A 20431-nucleotide genomic window follows, 5' to 3' on the forward strand; every position below is an offset into this window, starting at 1 on the left:
CCCTCTCCCCCCACTACGCCCTATTGCTAAACTACCTATGCCCATGAAATTGAGCTAAGGCTTATGAATAATTCATCCAAACATACCAATGCGGTAAATCTAAAGTATATGATGTTATTTTGGTATGCTATAAAAAATATCATTGGTACATCCGCAGTGTTGGCAAAAAAATATTTTTGACAATTAATTCGATCTATCGAAGTTTGAACAGCTATAACTTGTTGTAGAGACATTCCAGCACCATGCATCCTTCGGCAAAGTTGTTCAGCATATCCTGGACTACACTTCTATGTAATTGCTGGTATACGGCAGGAAGAATTGTAGACTGTAAAATCGAAAATGCAAAAAAGTGCGTTTTCCCATACTAATTTCCATACAAATTTCAAACGCAATGCGCTACGCCGGGTCAAATCAAATCGACCCCAAATTTTGCACAGTTGTTTGGGACCCCAAATGGAACCAAAAAAGTGCTGTGCTGAAAAAACGATCATTTTGCCCCACCCTAATACACATTCTATGTTAAAAATACCTAATTCTTACGTTGAGGTTTCGGGATAGTTTTTCAACTAAGGGGGCTTTCTACTACTAAAACGGCGAAATTTCTCTTGAAACATAGCAATTCCGCCATTTTATTAGCAAAAAAAACCCTTGATTGAAAAATTATCTCAAAAACTCAACGTAGGGGTTGGGTATTTTTAACATAGAATGTGTATGCAAAGTTTGAAATGAATCGGTCAAGTAGGTTTTGAATGGCAGTTAACACCGCATATCGTGTTTTTCCAGAGACGTTCCACAAAAAGCTTCGTCACCGAGTCACTTTTAAATATTATTGCCTGAAAAAATTACAGGATGTTATTGAAATGATGTTGTTTAATGTACAAAAGTTTCGATCAATTCGCTTCAACCAACTTTCCAAAAAAATTGACAAAAAACTATTTTTTTACGCTGAAACCATTACTGTTTTGTGGTAACCGAAGGCACCACCATCAAAATAGCGGCAATCATCAATTTCGATCACATACTGATTACCACTTTTCATATGATACCCATATTGATAACACATTTCATTGTTTCATGGTGAACGGAAGTTGCCCTCTTGGTTTTAAAAATTTCCATCACCTTTCATATGACACACATATTGATGACCAATATTGGTCATCGTTTTTACTGTTTTCTGGTATCAAAAAGGCGTCAACCATAAATTTTCATCACCTACTGACTACCACCTGTTATGACACCCATATTGATAATGATTTAAACTGTTCTGTGGTAACTGGTAACATCTTGGTTTTCCAAAGGGCGCCAATCATCACTTTTCATCACCTACTGACGACCACCTTTCACATGACACCCTTATTTATTATGGTTTTAACGTTTTAGGGTAACCGGACGCAGCGATCTTGGTTTTCAAAATGACGTCAATCATCAATTTCCATCACCTACTGATAACCACCATTCATATGACACCCATATTAATGATGGTTTTGACTGTTTTGTGGTATCCGGAAACCGTTTTCTTGGTTTTAACAATAGCGTCAACCACCAACATATCCAAAAAAAAAAAAAAACATGATAAATAGCATAAAAATTACTTCTAAGTTGAGACAGTGCTGATGTGAAGTTGGTTTTCATTTGAAACTAAACAGGTTAAAAAGTCAAATGACCAGAAGCTGTTATTCAATTGGCAGTGAACTCTGAATGACTCAAATGGAGACGACAGCAGAAGTCAACTGATATACTGGCGGTATGCTTACAGTGAATGACTCGCAGTTTCACTTTCAGCGTACATTTTCATTTGCAATTGACATTTTTCCGTTCTATCACATTTTGAAAAATGTTAGTAAAAATAACTTTGAATTGAAATGACATTTAGATTCATATTTCATGATAAAATTTTCGTTTTGTCTGTTAATTAGTATGAAATTAAAGAACATGTTTGAAGTTATCGTTAGAAAAACATTTTGCTGATAGTTTCTCCATGATGCAATAACAGTTCAAATGTTTAACATTCGCTTTAGGCTTTTGTTGACAAAAAAATAAAAAATCAATAAGTGAGTTGTTTGTAATTACAATATTTATTATAAATATTTGTTGTTGTGGAAAATATCATGTTTTTTTTCACCGTATACTTTTTTGGGCAGAAGTATCCATTCTCTGTTACTCTTGGGAGTTTTGCTGTACCAAATACGGTAATGAATTTGTTTTAGTAAATGTTGCATGCAACAACTTCTACACCTTGAGTCAAAGCAATCTGATTGACTGTCGAAAATGTTTAGTTTTTCATGCCGGTGAAATTTGTAAATTTTCATCGAAATATAAGATGGTCGGCGACAATTTAAAAAAAATCGGACGAATCTTGGTGGAATTCCTTAAATCAAACAATCGTGATTTTATATTTTTTTATGTGGACCAAGTAAATAATTCAAATAGTTCCCACCTGCGCTGAAATGAGCAAGCGGGTATGAAAACAGATGCTAGGATACGGGTGTAAGTTTCAAGGTGTTCCCCAAAGCTGGGGATTTAATTTAAGAACCGTCAACTCCAGTGATTACTGGTGTCGAAAATAAAGAGCTGTAGGAAGAGTACACATATTTTCGGTTGCGGAGTTCAAATACACACACCGTACAGATCTTTGTCTAAATATGCCTGGCAGCTGCTGCTATTGTTTCTGACTCGGCGTTCGACGACGGGAGAATAAGCTACAATATACAATGCCTATTCAGTATATAAATTTTAAGACTCTAAACATATTTTAGGTCAAACCAATTGATTTTTCGAATGTTGTAACAAAAGATATTATAACCGCTAGAGGTCGCATGCCGCTGTTAACACTGATGGTTTATTATCTCGCTCTTACATATTCTAGGCCCATTAGTTGGACACATATTGCCCCGGGTACACACATGCCAAAGTAATGGAACACATGCTAGAGCGAGACCCCGTGTTTCAGTCCGTGAATGCATGGAGACAGTAGCGCTTTGCTCCCTCTAGTAGTTATAATCTTTTTCGTTGTAACCCCTTTAAAAAGCTATTCTATTCTATTTTCATCGAATTTCATTTGAATATCTAATGATTTCACACACGTGTTAACAAATAGTGGTTGAATGCATCCAAAATCAAGTGATAAAATGTTACAGGATTATACATAAGTATAAAATATTTAATTTGGAGATTTTTGCACACATTTTATAACTCAACAAAGAAGTAGTGCAGATAAGTAAGACCAATATTATGTCTTAATTATGTATTCGGTTTTTGTATTACGTTCTAATTGTTCGAGCATGTTATATTATAAAATTAAAATTTGCCTAGGAGACATTATCGTTTGAAACGAAGCTCAAAGCTGTTACACTATTGTCAAAAAATGAATGAAGAATCGAAAACACGGAAACAGTAAATAATACATCAAAACTGAATATAGCCACACATCTGCAAATCGATGCGTGAATAGTTCATTCACATAAACAAACATCATATTAACCAATTTGCCAGGAACAACTCATTTAGTGTCAGAACAAAAAATACCTTTAATAATGCAATGCCCAAAATTATAGGGCAAAGGAATGGAATGGAAACCACACATGAGAACCACATACATATATTTGAATATCAACTTGAATGTTGGCTAGTACATTGTATTGCATACGATGGATCGAGACGACCCTTTGGAATTCATATTGCTTGTGACCAATTATCTGGGACAGGTTTTAGTGCGATTCGATACAGATTCTGGTCGTTATTGTGTTTTAAAGAGACGATTCATGATCGTACTTGCGAACGTTCTTTTCCTAACGACGCTGAATCTAGCGTACTCGTGGTATGTGCTGACAATAATCGAGAAAAAAATCGAACTTAACGGGAAAGCATTCAGTATCTTGATGATTACGGATAGTCAACTTTGTTTCTGTTGGTGCTACGTGATGATTCATCATGGATATACGAAATCGAAGGACATGTCGAAGGTACTGAACATATTGGTGAAAGTTCGGCAGCGAATCGGATTGACGTTCGGGGAAACCAACAACAAGTACATTCGTCGGGCTGTTAAATCGTGGATAATTTTCAGTGCGTTCTACAATGTGTTTTTTACAACCGGTTTCTATTGGTCGACGTTAAAGTTTGATGACTTTTGGATAAGTACGGGAATAAATCTAATATTCAGCGTGCTGCAATTCATTAGCGACATGCATATGATTCAGTTCAATGCTATTCTGTTGGTGTTAGTCAAAGAACTGAAATTTGTTAACGATACTGTCGCGAATTCAGCATAGCACCGCCGACGTAGTACCTTGGTCGTTCTATTTAAAATATATTTTGATGTGTTATCGATGATGAAAATGTTGGTGAATTCATTTGCATTACCGATCATGATTTGTGCTCTGTTGACGTTCTTTGAAGGGACAGCACAGATGTATCAGCTATTTTGTATAGCCTCCGATCGTGTATTCTCGGCAATGAACCTGCAAGAGTCTGCAAGCTATATTATCTGGATTGGTCCGCTAATGTTGAAGATATGCGTTGCCATGTGGCTGGCAAGTCAAGTTCGTGAGCAGGTAAATGTTTGCTGATAAAGGTTGACCACAAAACATTCTAACATGAAAGTTTGGCTAGAGGAAAACTGAGAGTATTATCTGCTTATTTTTCAATCTATGGAGTGTACATTACTGTGTTTTATGAATAATGTAAGACAATTGTTTCAGTTTTTTCGTACCACTGCTAATTGCTCGAACTTGCGAAAAAGTGTTGTTAATGTTCAATGTTTTTCAAAGTATTCCAGTGATATACAATATATTCTACAGGAAAATGAAGTCAATCGTTCAGTAGGTCGTTTTTTCTGTTGAGTTATGTGTTAGAAGATTGAAATAGCGCGAGAAAAGTGTGATTTTGCATAGAGATTTATCGTCACAACTTAGCCATTGAAGTATGTGAACTAAGCCGGTTCGTTCCGTTTAGCGCCTATAGCGCCATCTGGACCTGAGTAGCTGACGCACGGATGGAGGAGTTTTCTTCACAGAAATCTCATGAATTTATTTAATCAGAGCTGATGAGATCGTTTCATGTTATTTTTCAATTCTCAAATATTTTCCTTTTGTAAATACGTGCCAGAATCAAAAATATCATTGTTCATTCTGAGGGTGGAACATATCGCAAATATTCAATTCATACGTGGATGTATTCGTGCGGGGTCTATTGTATATGAAGGCGGCCTCAGAATGTACGTGTAGGAACAGGCATACTTGAAATGGGTCGTTGGATGTACAGTAGAGCTATCACCTTTCATTTCCAGGGCTAAACATGTGTACATCTATCGATGAGAACAAATATATCATTACATAGATGCAGACAAGTTTCTTCCATAAAAGCACGGCTGATCAGCGGGAGATGGATTGTATATACACACATTGCTAATTGCTCGAACTTGTTCCAGAACACGACAGAAATCCGACACTAATTTAGTGCCAGGACGAAGATAGCACCGGACTGACGCTTATAGGTTTTGTTCCCTTCCCGCGCAAATATGCGTTTAAACAATTTTCTCCTTAGTGACAGACGGCATCTGCATTAAGCTACAGATGTTACGTTTATGACGATACCTTTTTAGTTCCGGTAACTCGTCATAATACATGAAAAAACTCTCCCTCTTATCAGAAGTTTCCGTAGTTATATCTTCGATGGCTTCAAGAATATAGTCGTTAAACTGAATAATATATGAGATAATCGGTATAGAAGTAGCAATATTCTTATATACTTTGAATGAATAATAAAACACTTCATTCTTTATTTCATGAGCTGTTCTTTAAGGCATATAATTTCTGTTTGAACAATTGCACCATGAGTGTATGTAAGAGCTAATCTACATGCATCATTCATAACTTGACACAAATGAGATTGATTTTAAACAAGAGTGTTTAAGTCATGTGCAATTTATCGGTTGTACGTCGAGAAATTTACGCAGGTTGAGTTACCACATGCCAAGTATTCGGTCTGCTTCTTATATGTGAGCAAAAATTTCGGCAAATGTATACAGCAGAATGAAATGTTGGTTGAGTTTAATCAGCTTCCAGAGTAATTCTACAACATCAAATGAAGTGCAAAAATTCACACTCCTACCACCTGAGGCAATCTTCGCCAAAAAATAAGTCCCGTTAAGTAATACATGATAATTTATGCCTAACGTCCATGATGCCAATCGTCCATTAATCGTAACGTCCATTATGCCTAACTTACGTATGCCTAATGAGGTATACCATTTATTGTCATCGTGGCTTTAATTAACTGTCCGCTACTTCTAATTCCACTCAACTGAATTACTTTTACATACTCCGTAAATTATTTAGTTAATAGACTACTGCACTAACTAACGTTAATACCCTTATGTATTTCTGGTGACAGTTCCCTACAGTTTAGGCTAAAATCAATTATTCAATCTGTCAATCATTACGATTTTAGCTTTCTATTATCCGATTTTCCTGGTTATGCTACATGAATAACTGTTTATGCCCAGTACTATCCGGAGCATACCACGAGAATGTTTAGCTCACGCGATTGTATAGGGTTCGCGTTAACATGGACTAATGCAACCGGTGTCACATCGATATCATACGATAAACGCGAAAAAATATTCAAATCTTGCAAATATTTTAAACTTTGTACAATAGTATACGGCTGTTTTGTTGTTTACGTTACCGTTATGACGATTTATGCGGTGTATAACACACTTTCTAATCACGAATACATTGAAAATCCGTTATTGGCGTACATTGATTTCGCTGATGCTGCACTATGCACCATCTGGGCTATAATAAATTTATCTAGCAGCGTATCTAAGAAACGTTCAACTCTCAAACTAGTTAATCAGCTGTTGGTTGTGGAAGAAAGTGTTCGAAAATATACACACAAAATGTACAATTACAAAAGCGTTCAACGTACTTTGCAGTTTTTCATAGTCATATCTATACTGAACATATTTATGAGTGCCTCATCAGTGGTAGTGTACATTGCAGATTCAAAAGAAATCAATTTCATTACCATAATCAGTTATCTTGAAAGCCCCATAGAATTGTGGGTTTGTGATATTTACCTCATATTCTATTCAACGCTGGCATGGATTATTAAAACACACTTATCAGCTCTCGCAGATTATGTACAGACAAACACCTATATCGACAGCGATAATCGCACACAATCAGATAGCTTGTACCTAATTCAAAATCTATACAACTTGATTCGCGCACACTGCAAATGTTTCCAAACTCCAATGCTGGCGCTCATTCTGCTGTGCTTTGGCGAAGGAACCTTAATGGGGTATTACGTTGTACATTCCGTAGTGTTGAGTTTCTTCATTGACGATTTCAAACCGCTCAACACACATTACGTCACATCAGCTGCTCTTTGGATGGTTCTTACACATTTCCGCATGGCGATGATGATTTTTGTGTTATCAAGGACTACGTGACAGGTACGTAAAAGTTACTGAGGCACAGAGCGATTGTGACTATCGGGGCTTATAATGTACGTTCGAAATTGTGTTTTTTCGGTTGTAATTGAACATATAACGATCGTCAGTTCAATTTTAATTGGTACACAAAGGAGTATCTGGGCTTTAGATATTTGATTTTTCACTCCTCTGTCAAAGTATAACTTATTGTAGAATTCAGATAAAGTAGTGTTTTCAATCGGTAGTACTTACTAGGGCATCGCAAAAAAAATTCTGCTCTATGCCCCCCTCCCCTCTTTATATTGCGACAAATGTCAAAGTAAGCTGAGAGTCCAAATTTCACAATTTGGGCAATTTTAGACCATCGCCCACTTCGCTTGAAGTTTTTGACACTGGCACTATACTGCCCAATAAAGCATAAGAGTCCCATATGGATTTTTGTCAAGAATGAGTTATCTGTTGGATTGTATTCCGTATCACCACTGAATCACAATGCACAAATAAGATTAAGGTTTGTTTAGAAAATATTGAAAAAATATCAAAAAATGGTTGTCCCATCCATAAGGCTCAATGAAAATGTAAATTTTGAACAACTTTTTTCTCGGGTTGCTATTCTTCAATATGGGACTCTTATGCGTTTATGGGCAGTATAGGAAAGAATAAGGAAAAATCCACCTAACAGTGAGATGAGACATATCTTACACTTTAACATTGGATCATCCATTAGTTTGCAGAACTCTTGTAAAGTATGCACCTAACTAGAGGTGGGATGAACACAAACCTTGAATAAACAGAATAAATTATAGAAAATGAGCAAAACAAAGATGAGTAGAATAATTAATATAAATCAGATTATTAAAATAAATCAATCAAATTAGTTCAGCTCAATAAACGAAAAATTAAAAAATATTCAAAAAGTCATGAAAAAATTAGAATAAATGAGAGAGTCAAACTAACAAATTGAATAAAATGAATAAGGTGAATAATTGAACAAAATTATTAAGATTAATAAAATAAAGCACCCAAATAAAATCTATAGAAACAATTAATTAACTGTAACCGAATAAAATGAGAACAACGAATGAAATTAATAAAATAAATAAAACGAATATCTAATATGAATATGATGGATTAAGTGAATAAAATGAAACAATTAAAAAAATAATACATTGGATAAAATAAACAAAACGAATAAGATGAATGAAATAAAAAATGAATGAAAACAATAAAATGAATAAAAAGAATAAATAAAATAAATAAAATGACTCGAATGAATAAAATGAATAAAGCGAATTGAATGAGCAAATGAATAGAATGATTAAAATGAATAATGCCCTAAAGTTCTAGCATTTAATATATTTTTTCCGCCATATTTTCCCATAGTAGCAAAATCAAAAACTTCAAGCGAAGTGGGCGGGAGTGTAAAATTGTCCAAATGATATGAAATTGGCATCTGAGCTTACTTTATGACAATATGACAATAGACTTTGAGAATTCAAAAATGAGTGAATTTTTGCAGTGCATCAGTTGGTCGGTGTTAAGTCAGACCGGACTAAGTCGCAAAACATCGAAAAATGAGATAATGATAGCACTGGATCAAGAATTTCGTCAGTTACATTGAACTTTTGCCAGATTTTAAATATGTAACAATAAACAGGAATTATGGCAAAAATAATTTTCTTATTATAATGTAAAGGATGCTGCGATTCAAACTTTAAACTCGTTTTTCTCGAAATCAATATTTTGTCACTTAGTCCGGTCTGACTTAACACCGACCAGTTATCTTTCAGATAGAAAAAAGTAACCAAAAATTTTTGTGGGCCGATGAAAAAACATAGAAAGAAACAGTCTACACTATATTTCTCCTTAGTGGAGAAAAATTTGGGTAAAAACTATTATTCTCCATTAAGGAGAAAATTGTTTAAAACCACTTTTGCACGTTAAGATCGCAAAACCTATCACTATATTAGTGAGGGATTTACGTTTCGACTAGCTTAGTGACAGGACTAAGCTAGCAATGGATTCTCGCTAGCTCCAAAAACGAAAACACGATTTGTGTTTGCCTAAAAATAATGTTAAAAAAATCACCGCGAAGACGTTTTTGAAAAAACATGATTTCATGATAATCGCGTTTAAAGTGTCATGTATAAGCCACGCCTTCGTAAGACAGCAAAATGAAAAACACTACAAGTTTACTCCTGCTACTTGGATCTCTATAAAAATTGTAATAGCATTCTGAAGAACCAATAATTTAAGATAAAAGAATAAAAAATAGATTTTTTGACCGACCTCAACATATATAAACCCTTAATAGTATCGTTGAGATTTGAGACATTTGTGCAGAGGATTTTTCAACCACTTCGCTCAGATATACGAAAGGGCATTTCGGTAAGCTTTACGAGCCAACTTAAACGCCGAGCTGTCCATGGGCCTGCGATTCCTAGCTCTTCTGCATAGCCTCTTGAGTCTAAAGAGTTCGGTATTCCACCAAGGGTGTCCTCTAGAAGCACGCATAACTCGAACAAACCTCTTGGTATGCTGCTACTATGAGAGAGCTTGTTTTGCCTATTACCGTCTATCGTCGGACGATAACCATGAAACCTAGTCGCCAAGTCTTCTTCGTAGAGTTCTCAGTTCATAGATTTGGGATCACGATATGTGACGATATTTAGCGAGACGTTTAAATGATCGAAGACGATGAACTTATGATCAGATAACGACGGTTCGAGCTCGTTTAATACAAGCCAGTTTGCCAGCTCATGCGTAATACCGTCAGAGTAGAGAGTTACATCTAACACCTCTTCTCTGCCAGTTCGTGCAAATGTTGGGCGATTTTCTACATTAAGTATGGGCAGATTTGTACTACTTAAGTATTCCACCGATTCGGTCCCTCTCAAACTGATACCTGAGCTGCCTCAAATTATGTGGTGGGCATTTGCATCACTGCCGAGTATAAGTATGAGCCCATTTCTGCCGCAGCATTTCAAATTACGACATATATTTCTTGTTTATGTTATCAACGGTCATATTGATCGTGACAGCACCAATATCGCGAGTTGTGAGGTCGGATATAAGACCTGCATCAATAGCACTATTCGCAAGTATACATGCACGGGACATTTCACGTGGATATGTCATGCTATTTTTTGTTGAAATCTACGAAGACGAAGTTAAGTAGCTTTCCAATATAGAAGTTTCCTCTATGGAAATACGGTTCTTGAACCAAAGCTGTAGAAGCTCTTACTTCCTGCACAAGGGAGGCTAGATTCATAGTTGCTGTACGTTTATGCTGCAAATGAATTTGTGCAACTCAAACCATACTCGATCACAGCACTACATATTTCATCATCAGCACTTGTTGTACAGCAACTATGGGATACCAAACATGTTGGCTTATAATCGCCAATAGCGAACCGCGGATTTTTAGAGACATGGCCCTCATTTGAATCACACGATTTGCGAAGAAACAAACATACACTGTGTTAGAGATTCGCGTAATCCACGACTCTCCGTGCGCGACTAGCATATTTTAGTCCTGCCAGCCATTCAGTCCTCGGCACGGAGAAACACCTTGACTTGAGGACTGCTGGTTCTTGGTTGAGATTAATTTAAATCGCAAAAGGGGTTTGCAAGCCAAACGTCGACCACAGAATGCTAGGTAAACTAGGAACTGTGGTTGTTTAGGATATCAATCTATCACTACATTACTAATGCAACGCAGGGTAACTGTTCCCTAATCCATGTTAGCCTATATATGTGCCTTAGTGTAGTGTCTGCTATCTCTGTTCAAGGCCTCGATTCAAATGACAAGATGAAAAGAGGGGCACTCGATTCAAATTTTCATTTCGTTTAAACGTTTAATCAATTTATAGTAGATCAAGTATTCATTGAAATATTGCTGACTGACGCTGACTAATAGGATTAAAAGGGGTACAATCACCCTATATCATGCGTCACCCATCCTAGACAATGTCAAATGATTACGTTGGATTAACTAATAAATTAAATACTGCAATTATTGGCAGCTACAGTAAAAACTACACTCACTCAAAACTCATATAAAACTAATATTTGAAAGAGTTTGGATGGAGAAGTGAGCTGCACTTCGTCAATTCGAAATGAACTTAGAGAAACGCTTCTGGCCCATTTATTTCGTCATGTGTTTGCTAGGAATGTACCTGTTCCGAAGGTACACCGAATCAAAGACCATCCGGATTTTTTATTTAATCTATTCCAACGTTTTATCTTTGGCTTGTTTAGTGCAACTTTCAGTGAACGCTTTCCACGGAGGAATATTCACAGTAGTTGTGAATCCTAACCGGCAGCTAACTGTTTTTGGGCTGGAAATAGTGCTGTGTTATCAAACATTGTTAACATTGTGGATTCTCAGAAACTATTATGTATTCCATTGGGAGGAGCATTCTAGACTGCGTGAGGCACTTAATGAGTTGTGCATTGGATTTCGCATCAGAACTGAAAAGTTGAAATGGACTCATTTCGCCTGTATCATGCTTGTGATGTTCCCCAAAATAATCGTTCTAGTTCCATATTACCGAATTCTACTCAATCATGACTATTGGGCTCTGATCCAGCTGGCATTTCTGTTAATGGACTCAGTTGTCATTAACTTTATCGAGCAGGAATGTACTACCATTATTGGGGTCCTGGGCGAACTTTTCGGTGTATTAAACACTGAAGACCTTCCAAACGAATACTACTACCGCTACGCCATTCGACTACTGGAGCTGGTCGATCGGATCAATGATTTCTATGGGCTTGTGTTTCTTCTGGTGTTTACACAGCAGTTATCCTGGATGGTAGTGCTACTCTACAAACATTTGTTGTTCCCCGATGAGATGCAAACATTCGAGACGTCATATCTGCAAAAGTTGAATACTCTTGCCTGGGGTGCTTCGAGTCTGGTAACGATGGTCTTGGTGGTGACGTGCAATCGAACAATCGCTAAGGTTAGTGGATTAAGCAAAATGACATTTTAGATAGCTAAGGTCAGCGCATTGAAATTTTCTACCGCAAAATATATGAGCAAGATAATAATAGCAATTCGAAAAATTGCAAGTGAGAATGTAAATTGACTGTCATTTTAATAGTCGTTGTAAATGAATTTTGTATGAATACACAAACCCGCTCTACCCTACTACTTCGGCTAATGCATCTCATTTGATCATGGAAAAACTAAAACCCCTTAGGTATTATCTATATCGTCACTTTAGCAAATTGCACAACCGATAACACCCTTCGAAAAGTAATTACATTTCAATTTTTAAATAGTTTCGTCGCATAATTCGCGGTAAATATGCTGCCAAAACATCGCGCAATCATATTTACTCATTGGGTTTGTCGCGATGGATTTGGAGAAACGTTTCCGAGTGCTTTACGTCACAATGAGTTTTTGCGGTTTGTACTGGTTTTGGAATAGTGAAAAAACAAAAAATTACAAAATGTACTACTACGCTTATACTAACATACTAACGTTGGCATGCTTGGTGCAGTTCACTTACACTACGTGCATCGGTTGTCGTTTGTCGATGATTGTAAGCATAATCCAAGAGAACACCGTGCTCAGAATGGAAATTGTGCTCATGTACCAAACCTTATTAACTTTGGGGATTTTAAGAAATTATTATCTGTTTTATGCAGTTGAACATAAACTGTTACGTAACAGAATTGAAAAGTTGTCTGATTCTGTTGGTTTGAGCTTACGAATCAGAAGGCTTCAGTATAAAAATTGGGCAATCGTTGTGCTTGTGACATTTCCAAAACTATTGTTTGTGATACCGTATTTTATATATGAACGTGACATACTGGCGGCAGTGCTACTAGGAACATTGATTGTGAATGGCTTTTCTGTTCTACTATGTGCGACTGAGAGTTCGAATCTGATAGAAATCCTGGGATATTTGTTCGACGATCTCAACAAGGCTAATCTGAACACGGACCAGTACTATAAACATGCATTCGTTTTGCTAGAAGCAGTTGAATGGATAAATGGTTTTTACGGTTTTGCGTTCCTCCTAATATGTACCCAGCAAATAACTTGGATCACAGTGCTTGTGTATAAGCACTGGATGTTCCCGTCGGAAATGTTGATTTTCCAAGATACCCTCTTGCGAACATGGAACCGTATGGCCTGGGGCATTTCCGTTGTTGTTTTTGGAGATTTCGTGATCACGTGTAACCGAACAGCTTACAAGGTATTGATTTTAAGGTAGTCAGTAGACGAGGAAACATGACACAAGCCACAAAAAATATTCACTGTGGATTTTGTTCTGGCTATTTCAACTTTGTTGCTGTTCCCACATTGGAATAGCTACAAGAAAATCCATTGTGAATATTTTTTGTGGCGTTTGTTATCTTGCCTCGTCAGCGGACAGCTTAAATATGTTTTGAACAACCTCAAAGAATATTGTTCGAAAATACATATATCCTTAAGTTTGATGATTACATTCGTTTATAACTTAATAATAATGGAATTACGGTGTTTTTTTTCTGAATTTTCAGGCAAATGAAACAGCTCTCTGTACAAGACACTTCGACGATTACACAATGAAGAACACGAAGGTTGCGAAGCAGATTAACAAATTTTTGCTAAAAAATTTACATCAAAAGAAAAAGTTTTCGGCTTACGGTTTTTTCGACATAGACAACAGCGTTATTTATACGGTAAGTCATAGAAACACCACTTCATCATTTTATTTCGATCATGCATGTTTTCTACTCTAAATTCATAATTGATTTGTTCTAGAATAGGGGAGACCGGGACTAGTTGGCGGTGTTTTCAGTTTTCATTTTTTACCGCTTTGATTTTAGTAGATCTTGCAAAATAGAATAAGTTGCATGAAAGGGCAGACTGTTGGCAACATCTCTGAAGTTTATGAAAATGTTTGATACATTCTCTTCATTTCTAGAGAAAAATATGTGTGAAGCGGAAAAGCCGCCAACTTACCCCAGCCCCGGGGTAAGTTGGCGGTATGTATGGGGTAAGTTAGCGGAATGACAGAAAATAAGCAATCAAATGGAAATTCCATTACCTCAGTCGTCCTTATGAAATGTGCCGATTTTCTTTTCAATAAAACTTTATATTATTCGACACTTTTTATTATATTTTAGTCTCAATACCTCGTCATTTTGACTTCGACGCGTACTCCATATTCAAAAGCAAATTTTCGAAATTCTTCAGGCGATTGTCCCCTGCATTGACGAGAGACACAAAAAAAAGTTTCTCTTACTTTGGAGTGAATTCCAGAAATGAAACTATTTGATGATAATTTTTGCACTGTAAATAGTACCGCCAACTTGCCCCGTGTGCTTTACCGCTAACTTACACTAACTGCACATTTTATAAAAAAGGATTTAAAAAATTACTTTTGTGTATGGATAGGGGTAATATCTATACGGATACTGGAAGCTCTTTTCACGCAATATCGAAAAATATAATCATTCGGGGAATAGATTGAAAACCACCTTAAATAACACAAAATGTGTAAAATTAAGAAAATTTACAAAGTATGCTCAAAAACACTATATAGCCCACAACTTCTACAAAACAAAATATTTTGCAACAAAAACACATTGCATAATGCGTTTCACATTACTTGAGGTTCACAACGAGAGACAGCGCTTTATGTCTAATAGAAACTAGAGATGGGCGAAACAGTTCACTTCGAAGAACCATTCCCGACTGAACAGTTCTATAAAAAGAACTAGTTCAGATGAACCGTTCTTCCGTTCAGCTGATATTTTACTTGTATCTAGCGAATGTCTCTCAAAACATTCGATTCTTGGAGAGGAACCAAACAGATGCTGCCCAAATTATTATTCCTCTGTATGCTTAACAAGTTCATCAAGGGTGGCGATTTCTTCATTATGTATAACTAGAGAAATAGAGAATGAGATGAGTCGTTCGCTTATGAGTCGTTCTTCGCCGATTTTATTCTGGGAGAGCACAGAGAGCGGTTTGTGGGACGGCAAGTCAGTTCATTTTCATTCGTTCGCCTAAAAATCGGTCCGAGAAACTCGCTAAACGGCTTTGGGTCATATTCAGTTCATTCGCTTTGAAGAGAATTGAGAACTACCGTTCTTTTAAAAAGAACTTCCGTTCGCTCATTCTCTTCAAAGAACCAGTTCACTTCAACCGTTCGCGAACGAATTGCCCATCCCTAATAGAAACGGAGAAAAGAGGATTCGATTCGAGTGTGTATCTTCGTCGAGAGCGGTTGACTCTCGTAGTGCTCCCTTCGCGTCGGTTAATTTTGGTTATTTACGGCACGGTTTACTGCCTTTTGGTTGTCGAAAGTGTGAATAACGGTTCAATTTGGCGATAATACAAAGTGAAGTGGCTTATAAAAGCATTTTTCGACTGACGCGAGGTGTGACAGTTTGTGAAGGTCTAATTTCGGCAAATGAAAAAGAGTCTTCCTCGCATTACGGGCCGTCGATTCCCGATGCAAGGTCAGTGGGAGTGCACAAAAAACATCTAGAAACACGGTGTACTTTCTAGAAGTAGTGAAAAGTGGTTTTTCGGAAAATAAAGTTCGATCCGAAAAGTGAAAAAGTGCGGCGATAGGGAAATTTGACATATTCAAATAATTGGTGCTTCACCAGCGACTAGCGACTACCAGGTGTCGCCCCAAAATTCTTCACCTGAAAAATAGGTGGCAAACCAGCCGATCGGTGCTCAGTTAATTTCGTCCGCGTCCCTTGTCACCGGTGTCTGCGGTGCTATCTTTAAATATTCTTGGATATTCAACTGTTTTTATTGCTTTCTTATTTTATTGCAAATGAGTAGAGGTTTTGATTCTTTTATATTCGGGATTGCAGATATTTTGTCGCATGTAAATTTTGGGCGTTTGTTGATGTGATGGCACTGTAAAAAACACGTATCCGCCGGTCGGCTAACTTTTCTTTGGACTGAGCAAACTAATTTCTATGTTTGTTTGGGGTTTGTTTTACCAACGGGGGAACTGATCTACAGAACATTCAATGTGCTTAGGGAAAACACATGACCTTGTTTGAGTGGAATGATGACTTCAATCATGTATAATGTTTGAGAATTGACAATTCGCGAGAGGGATCGGGGACCGGTTGGCAATTACCTTCAGTTATGTCCGCACGAAGAATAAGTGTTTTTCTGTCATGTTCATTGGTTAGCGTTCAATTCTATCTCATGCCCCCACGCGAGTCTGGGTCTATTGATGACATTTGGTCCTTGGACAGGCGACGACTGGGTGCTGTTGGCCTTCTGTCGGTGGTGGCAGAGTGAGGGGGTGCGAGCGGATCTGGCCGGGAAGATAATACCGTAAAGACGAATTGTTGTTCGTGGGTTGGCTCCAATGGGACTTTGATTTGACTGGTGTCGATTATCGCGGGTCGATGCGTACTGAGGGTTCGCCGCATCTGTTTTGGTGATCCTGCAAGTCTAATTTCAAGTTCCGTTATTGGTAACAGGCCCGTGCATCGGGTTAACGATTTCCCTTCAATGTTCGATATAATCGTTCGTATACGTGTTCACAAACAATCCAATAAGGAAAATAGGAAATACTTTCGTTGATTTATAACATTTCGAACTACTTGTCTGTATAACGTGTTATCACTCGGTAGTTTGCAACCCAAAAATATATTGTAGAGACGGAATAGCAAAATTAGTCCAAATAATGTCGCAATAAATAGTCCGGCCCATTACGCAGATAAGATTAGCTTTTATAGGCAATACTCGCACGGTCGGCTGTGTGGGGTTGGAAGCGAATCCTAGACCCTATTCCCTTCCAAACCACTAACTCCGCGACACCTATGGAAGAGTCTGATGAACCTTCTGTATAAGATTCCGCATTTTATTCAAACGATCGCCGGGTAAAATCAGCACCGACACGATAGAAACCACGAACAAATTCGTCGCGTGATTGAATATTATTAAAAAATATAAGCAGTGCTCCTTATAGACGGCTATCCGGAGTTCAAGGTGCTCATTTTGCTAATCGTATTAATACAACAAATGATAAATTTCCCAAATTCTCGACAGCCGGCTGCCCAGAGCAATCATTACATGATAACGCTATTGGCACACTTACTAACAACTCTCCCATTCCCGTGATACATGTGGAGATGCAGAGGATTCCTCGGTCTCTAGTAGCAACATGTATCGGACTAACATTCCTTCCTTTCCCAGAAGATCTGCATTCGGACGTAGCCGGCGTCGGTATTGATCAGCATGCAAGGATCAGAATAGATTGTACAATGTGGCTCATCATGTTATTCCCAAGCATGTTGCTCCAATGAACATTTTGCAACCTAATTTGGTTCTGGTCAATAACGGAGTAGCAACTACGGGCGATCTCTTATGCTTATGCTTATGCTTATGCTAATAGAAACGGAGAAAAGAGGATTCCGCCAACTTACCCCAACCGCCAACTAGCCCCGGGCTCCCCTATCTTAAACAAGTGAAACATTCTTTTCTAAAACACACCGATCATTCGATGAACTTTTCTCTTCATCGACCATTCCTCACGTGAGTAACAGGGAATTAGAACGATTTTTATTTAGCAAGTTTTGTGCGCGTTCATAGGCTACGGTACGTTACCTGAGCACGAAAATCGTAGACTTGTAATACTTCTGTTTATCTCGCTACTAACATCGTTGTCATATGTTATTAGCGTTCCAAGATATAACTCGTTGATAACCATCTACTGACACCGATCGGACAGCTGTCATGTACTTCACCTTAAAAGATTTTTTTTTTTTTCATAAAACGTTTATTTGACACGGCATTTGCAAAAGCTTTTTTACGCCGGGGTTTTTTTTTACATAACATGTTACAAAGGTTCTTAAGACTATCACGTTATAAAAAAAATCACTTTCTAATGCTAACACTGAGGATAATCATCATTTTGAATGTTTTTAATTATAATCTATTTTCTTGAATTTCATTGTAAACCTATTGATAGTTTTTCTGTAATCTTTGTTTTTTTTTCTTTATTTATATCGTTTTATCTAACTTAACTAACTGCGAAGAAATCTAAATTGTTTGTGGGTAGCAAGGGAAAAAACTAGAAACATTGTGGGGATAATTATATTTGAATATTTATTGATTTCAGGAAATGATAAATATGGCTCATGTATGTAAGATCTCGTAAAGCGAGGATATCACGAACAGGTACATAGGGTGGTTTTCTTCTGGCTCGTAAGGAGTCTATTAATTGGGATCTGGCTTCACGATATTCAATGCAAGACCAAACAACATGTTCAATGTCTTCGTAACCCTCTCCGCAAGCACATTGATTATCTTCTGCGATCCCAATACGGCGGAGATGCGCATTCAACGTATAATGGTTGGACATGAGTCTAGACATCACACGAATGAAGTTTCGACTTACATCCAACCCTTTGAACCATGCCTTCGTTGATACTTTAGGGATAATTGAGTGCAACCACCGTCCCAGATCTCCATTGTCCCATGATGTTTGCCAACTAGTAAGCGTCCTCTGACGAGAAGCGCTATAAAATTCATTGAAGGCAATAGGTCTTTCATAGATGTCACCGTCCAGCGCCCCTATTTTGGCTAAATTATCCGCTCTCTCATTACCCGGTATGGAGCAATGAGCGGGAATCCACACTAAGGTAATTTGATAAGATTTATTTGTTAATTTGGTTAAGTATTCTCGTATCTTCTTCAAAAAGAACGGAGCGTGATTATCAAGCTTTAATGAGTGTAGTGCCTTAATTGTGCTGAGGCTATCTGTGAGGATGAAATAATGGCTCGGAAGTAAAGTATCAATGATTTCCAGACTATGGTGAACTGCTGCTAGTTCGGCTGTGTAAACAGAGGCAGGTTCTGCAAGCTTGAAAGAGATCGCGGTGTTATGGTTGAAAATACCGAAGCCAGTGCCCTCATTGATTCGTGACCCATCAGTGTAGAACATTTTATGGCAGTCAATGTGTTGGTATTTACTTATGAATATTTTAGGGATCTCCAGAGAGCGCTGGTGATCCGGGATTCCACGAATTTCCTCTTGCATGGACGTGTCGAAAAATAAAGTGGAATCGGGAGTATCTAATATATTAACACATGTCAGAACATAACTAGAAGGCGTTATTTCTTGTGACATGTGATTGAAGTACACTGTCATGAATCTGGTTTGGGATTGAAGCTCGACAAGTCTTTCGAAATTTTCAATTACAAGTGGATTCATAACCTCACATCGTATAAGTAAACGAGAGGAGAGATCCCAGAATCGATCTTTTAAGGGAAGAACTCCCGCTAGAACTTCAAGACTCATCGTATGTGTCGATTGCATGGAACCTAAGGCGATTCGTAAACAACGATACTGTATTCGTTCCAATTTAATAATGTGAGTGTTTGCAGCTGAACGGAAACAGAAGCACCCATATTCCATTACTGAAAGTATCGTTGTTTGATACAATCTTATCACGTCACTTGGATGAGCACCCCACCAAGATCCGGTTATTGTTCGGAGAAAATTTATCCTTTGTTGGCACTTCTTTATCAGATACCTAATGTGGCCTCCCCATGTACCTTTAGAATCGAACCAAATTCCGAGATATTTAAAGGTCATGACTTGGGCTATCATTCTACCAACCAACTGAAGCTGAAGCTGAGCTGGATCACGCTTCCTTGAAAAAACAACCAACTCTGTTTTCTCCGTAGAGAAATCGATGCCTAACTTCAAAGCCCAACTTGATAAATTATCCAAACTATCTTGCAGTGGTTGTTGTAAATTTATGGCTTTTGGTCCTGTGACAGAAACCACGCCATCATCTGCAAGTTGCCTTAGAGTGCATGGGCTGACAATACAATTATCAATGTCATTCACGTAAAAATTGTAGAGAAGGGGGCTTAAACAAGAACCTTGTGGGAGACCCATGTAACTTATTCTGAATGTTGCCAAATCGCCATATGCAAAATGCATGTGCTTTTCTGACAATAAGTTGTATAAATAATTATTTAATATTGGTGAAAGA

General features: G+C 37.5%; 2 protein-coding genes across 7 annotated transcripts in view; one reads left to right on the plus strand and one right to left on the minus strand.

Moving 5' to 3' along the window:
* Positions 1-20431, minus strand: part of LOC131679293 (MLX-interacting protein) — a 178574-nt gene that overhangs the window by 87296 nt on the left and 70847 nt on the right. The gene's annotated exons all lie outside the window — the stretch shown is intronic.
* LOC131679294 (gustatory receptor 68a-like) overlaps positions 1-20431 on the plus strand; it is a 75412-nt gene that overhangs the window by 44165 nt on the left and 10816 nt on the right. For 2 of the 3 annotated variants that reach the window (XM_058960000.1, XM_058959998.1), the window contains exon 2: positions 13958-14119. In XM_058960000.1, the coding sequence (XP_058815983.1) occupies positions 13958-14119 (162 nt within the window). Of the gene's footprint in view, positions 1-13578; positions 13651-13957; positions 14120-20431 lie in introns of those variants that run through there. The other variant, XM_058959999.1, reaches the window with a different exon arrangement.

The sequence above is a fragment of the Topomyia yanbarensis genome, chromosome 2 (assembly GCF_030247195.1).
Source record: "Topomyia yanbarensis strain Yona2022 chromosome 2, ASM3024719v1, whole genome shotgun sequence".
Taxonomy (NCBI): domain Eukaryota; kingdom Metazoa; phylum Arthropoda; class Insecta; order Diptera; family Culicidae; genus Topomyia; species Topomyia yanbarensis.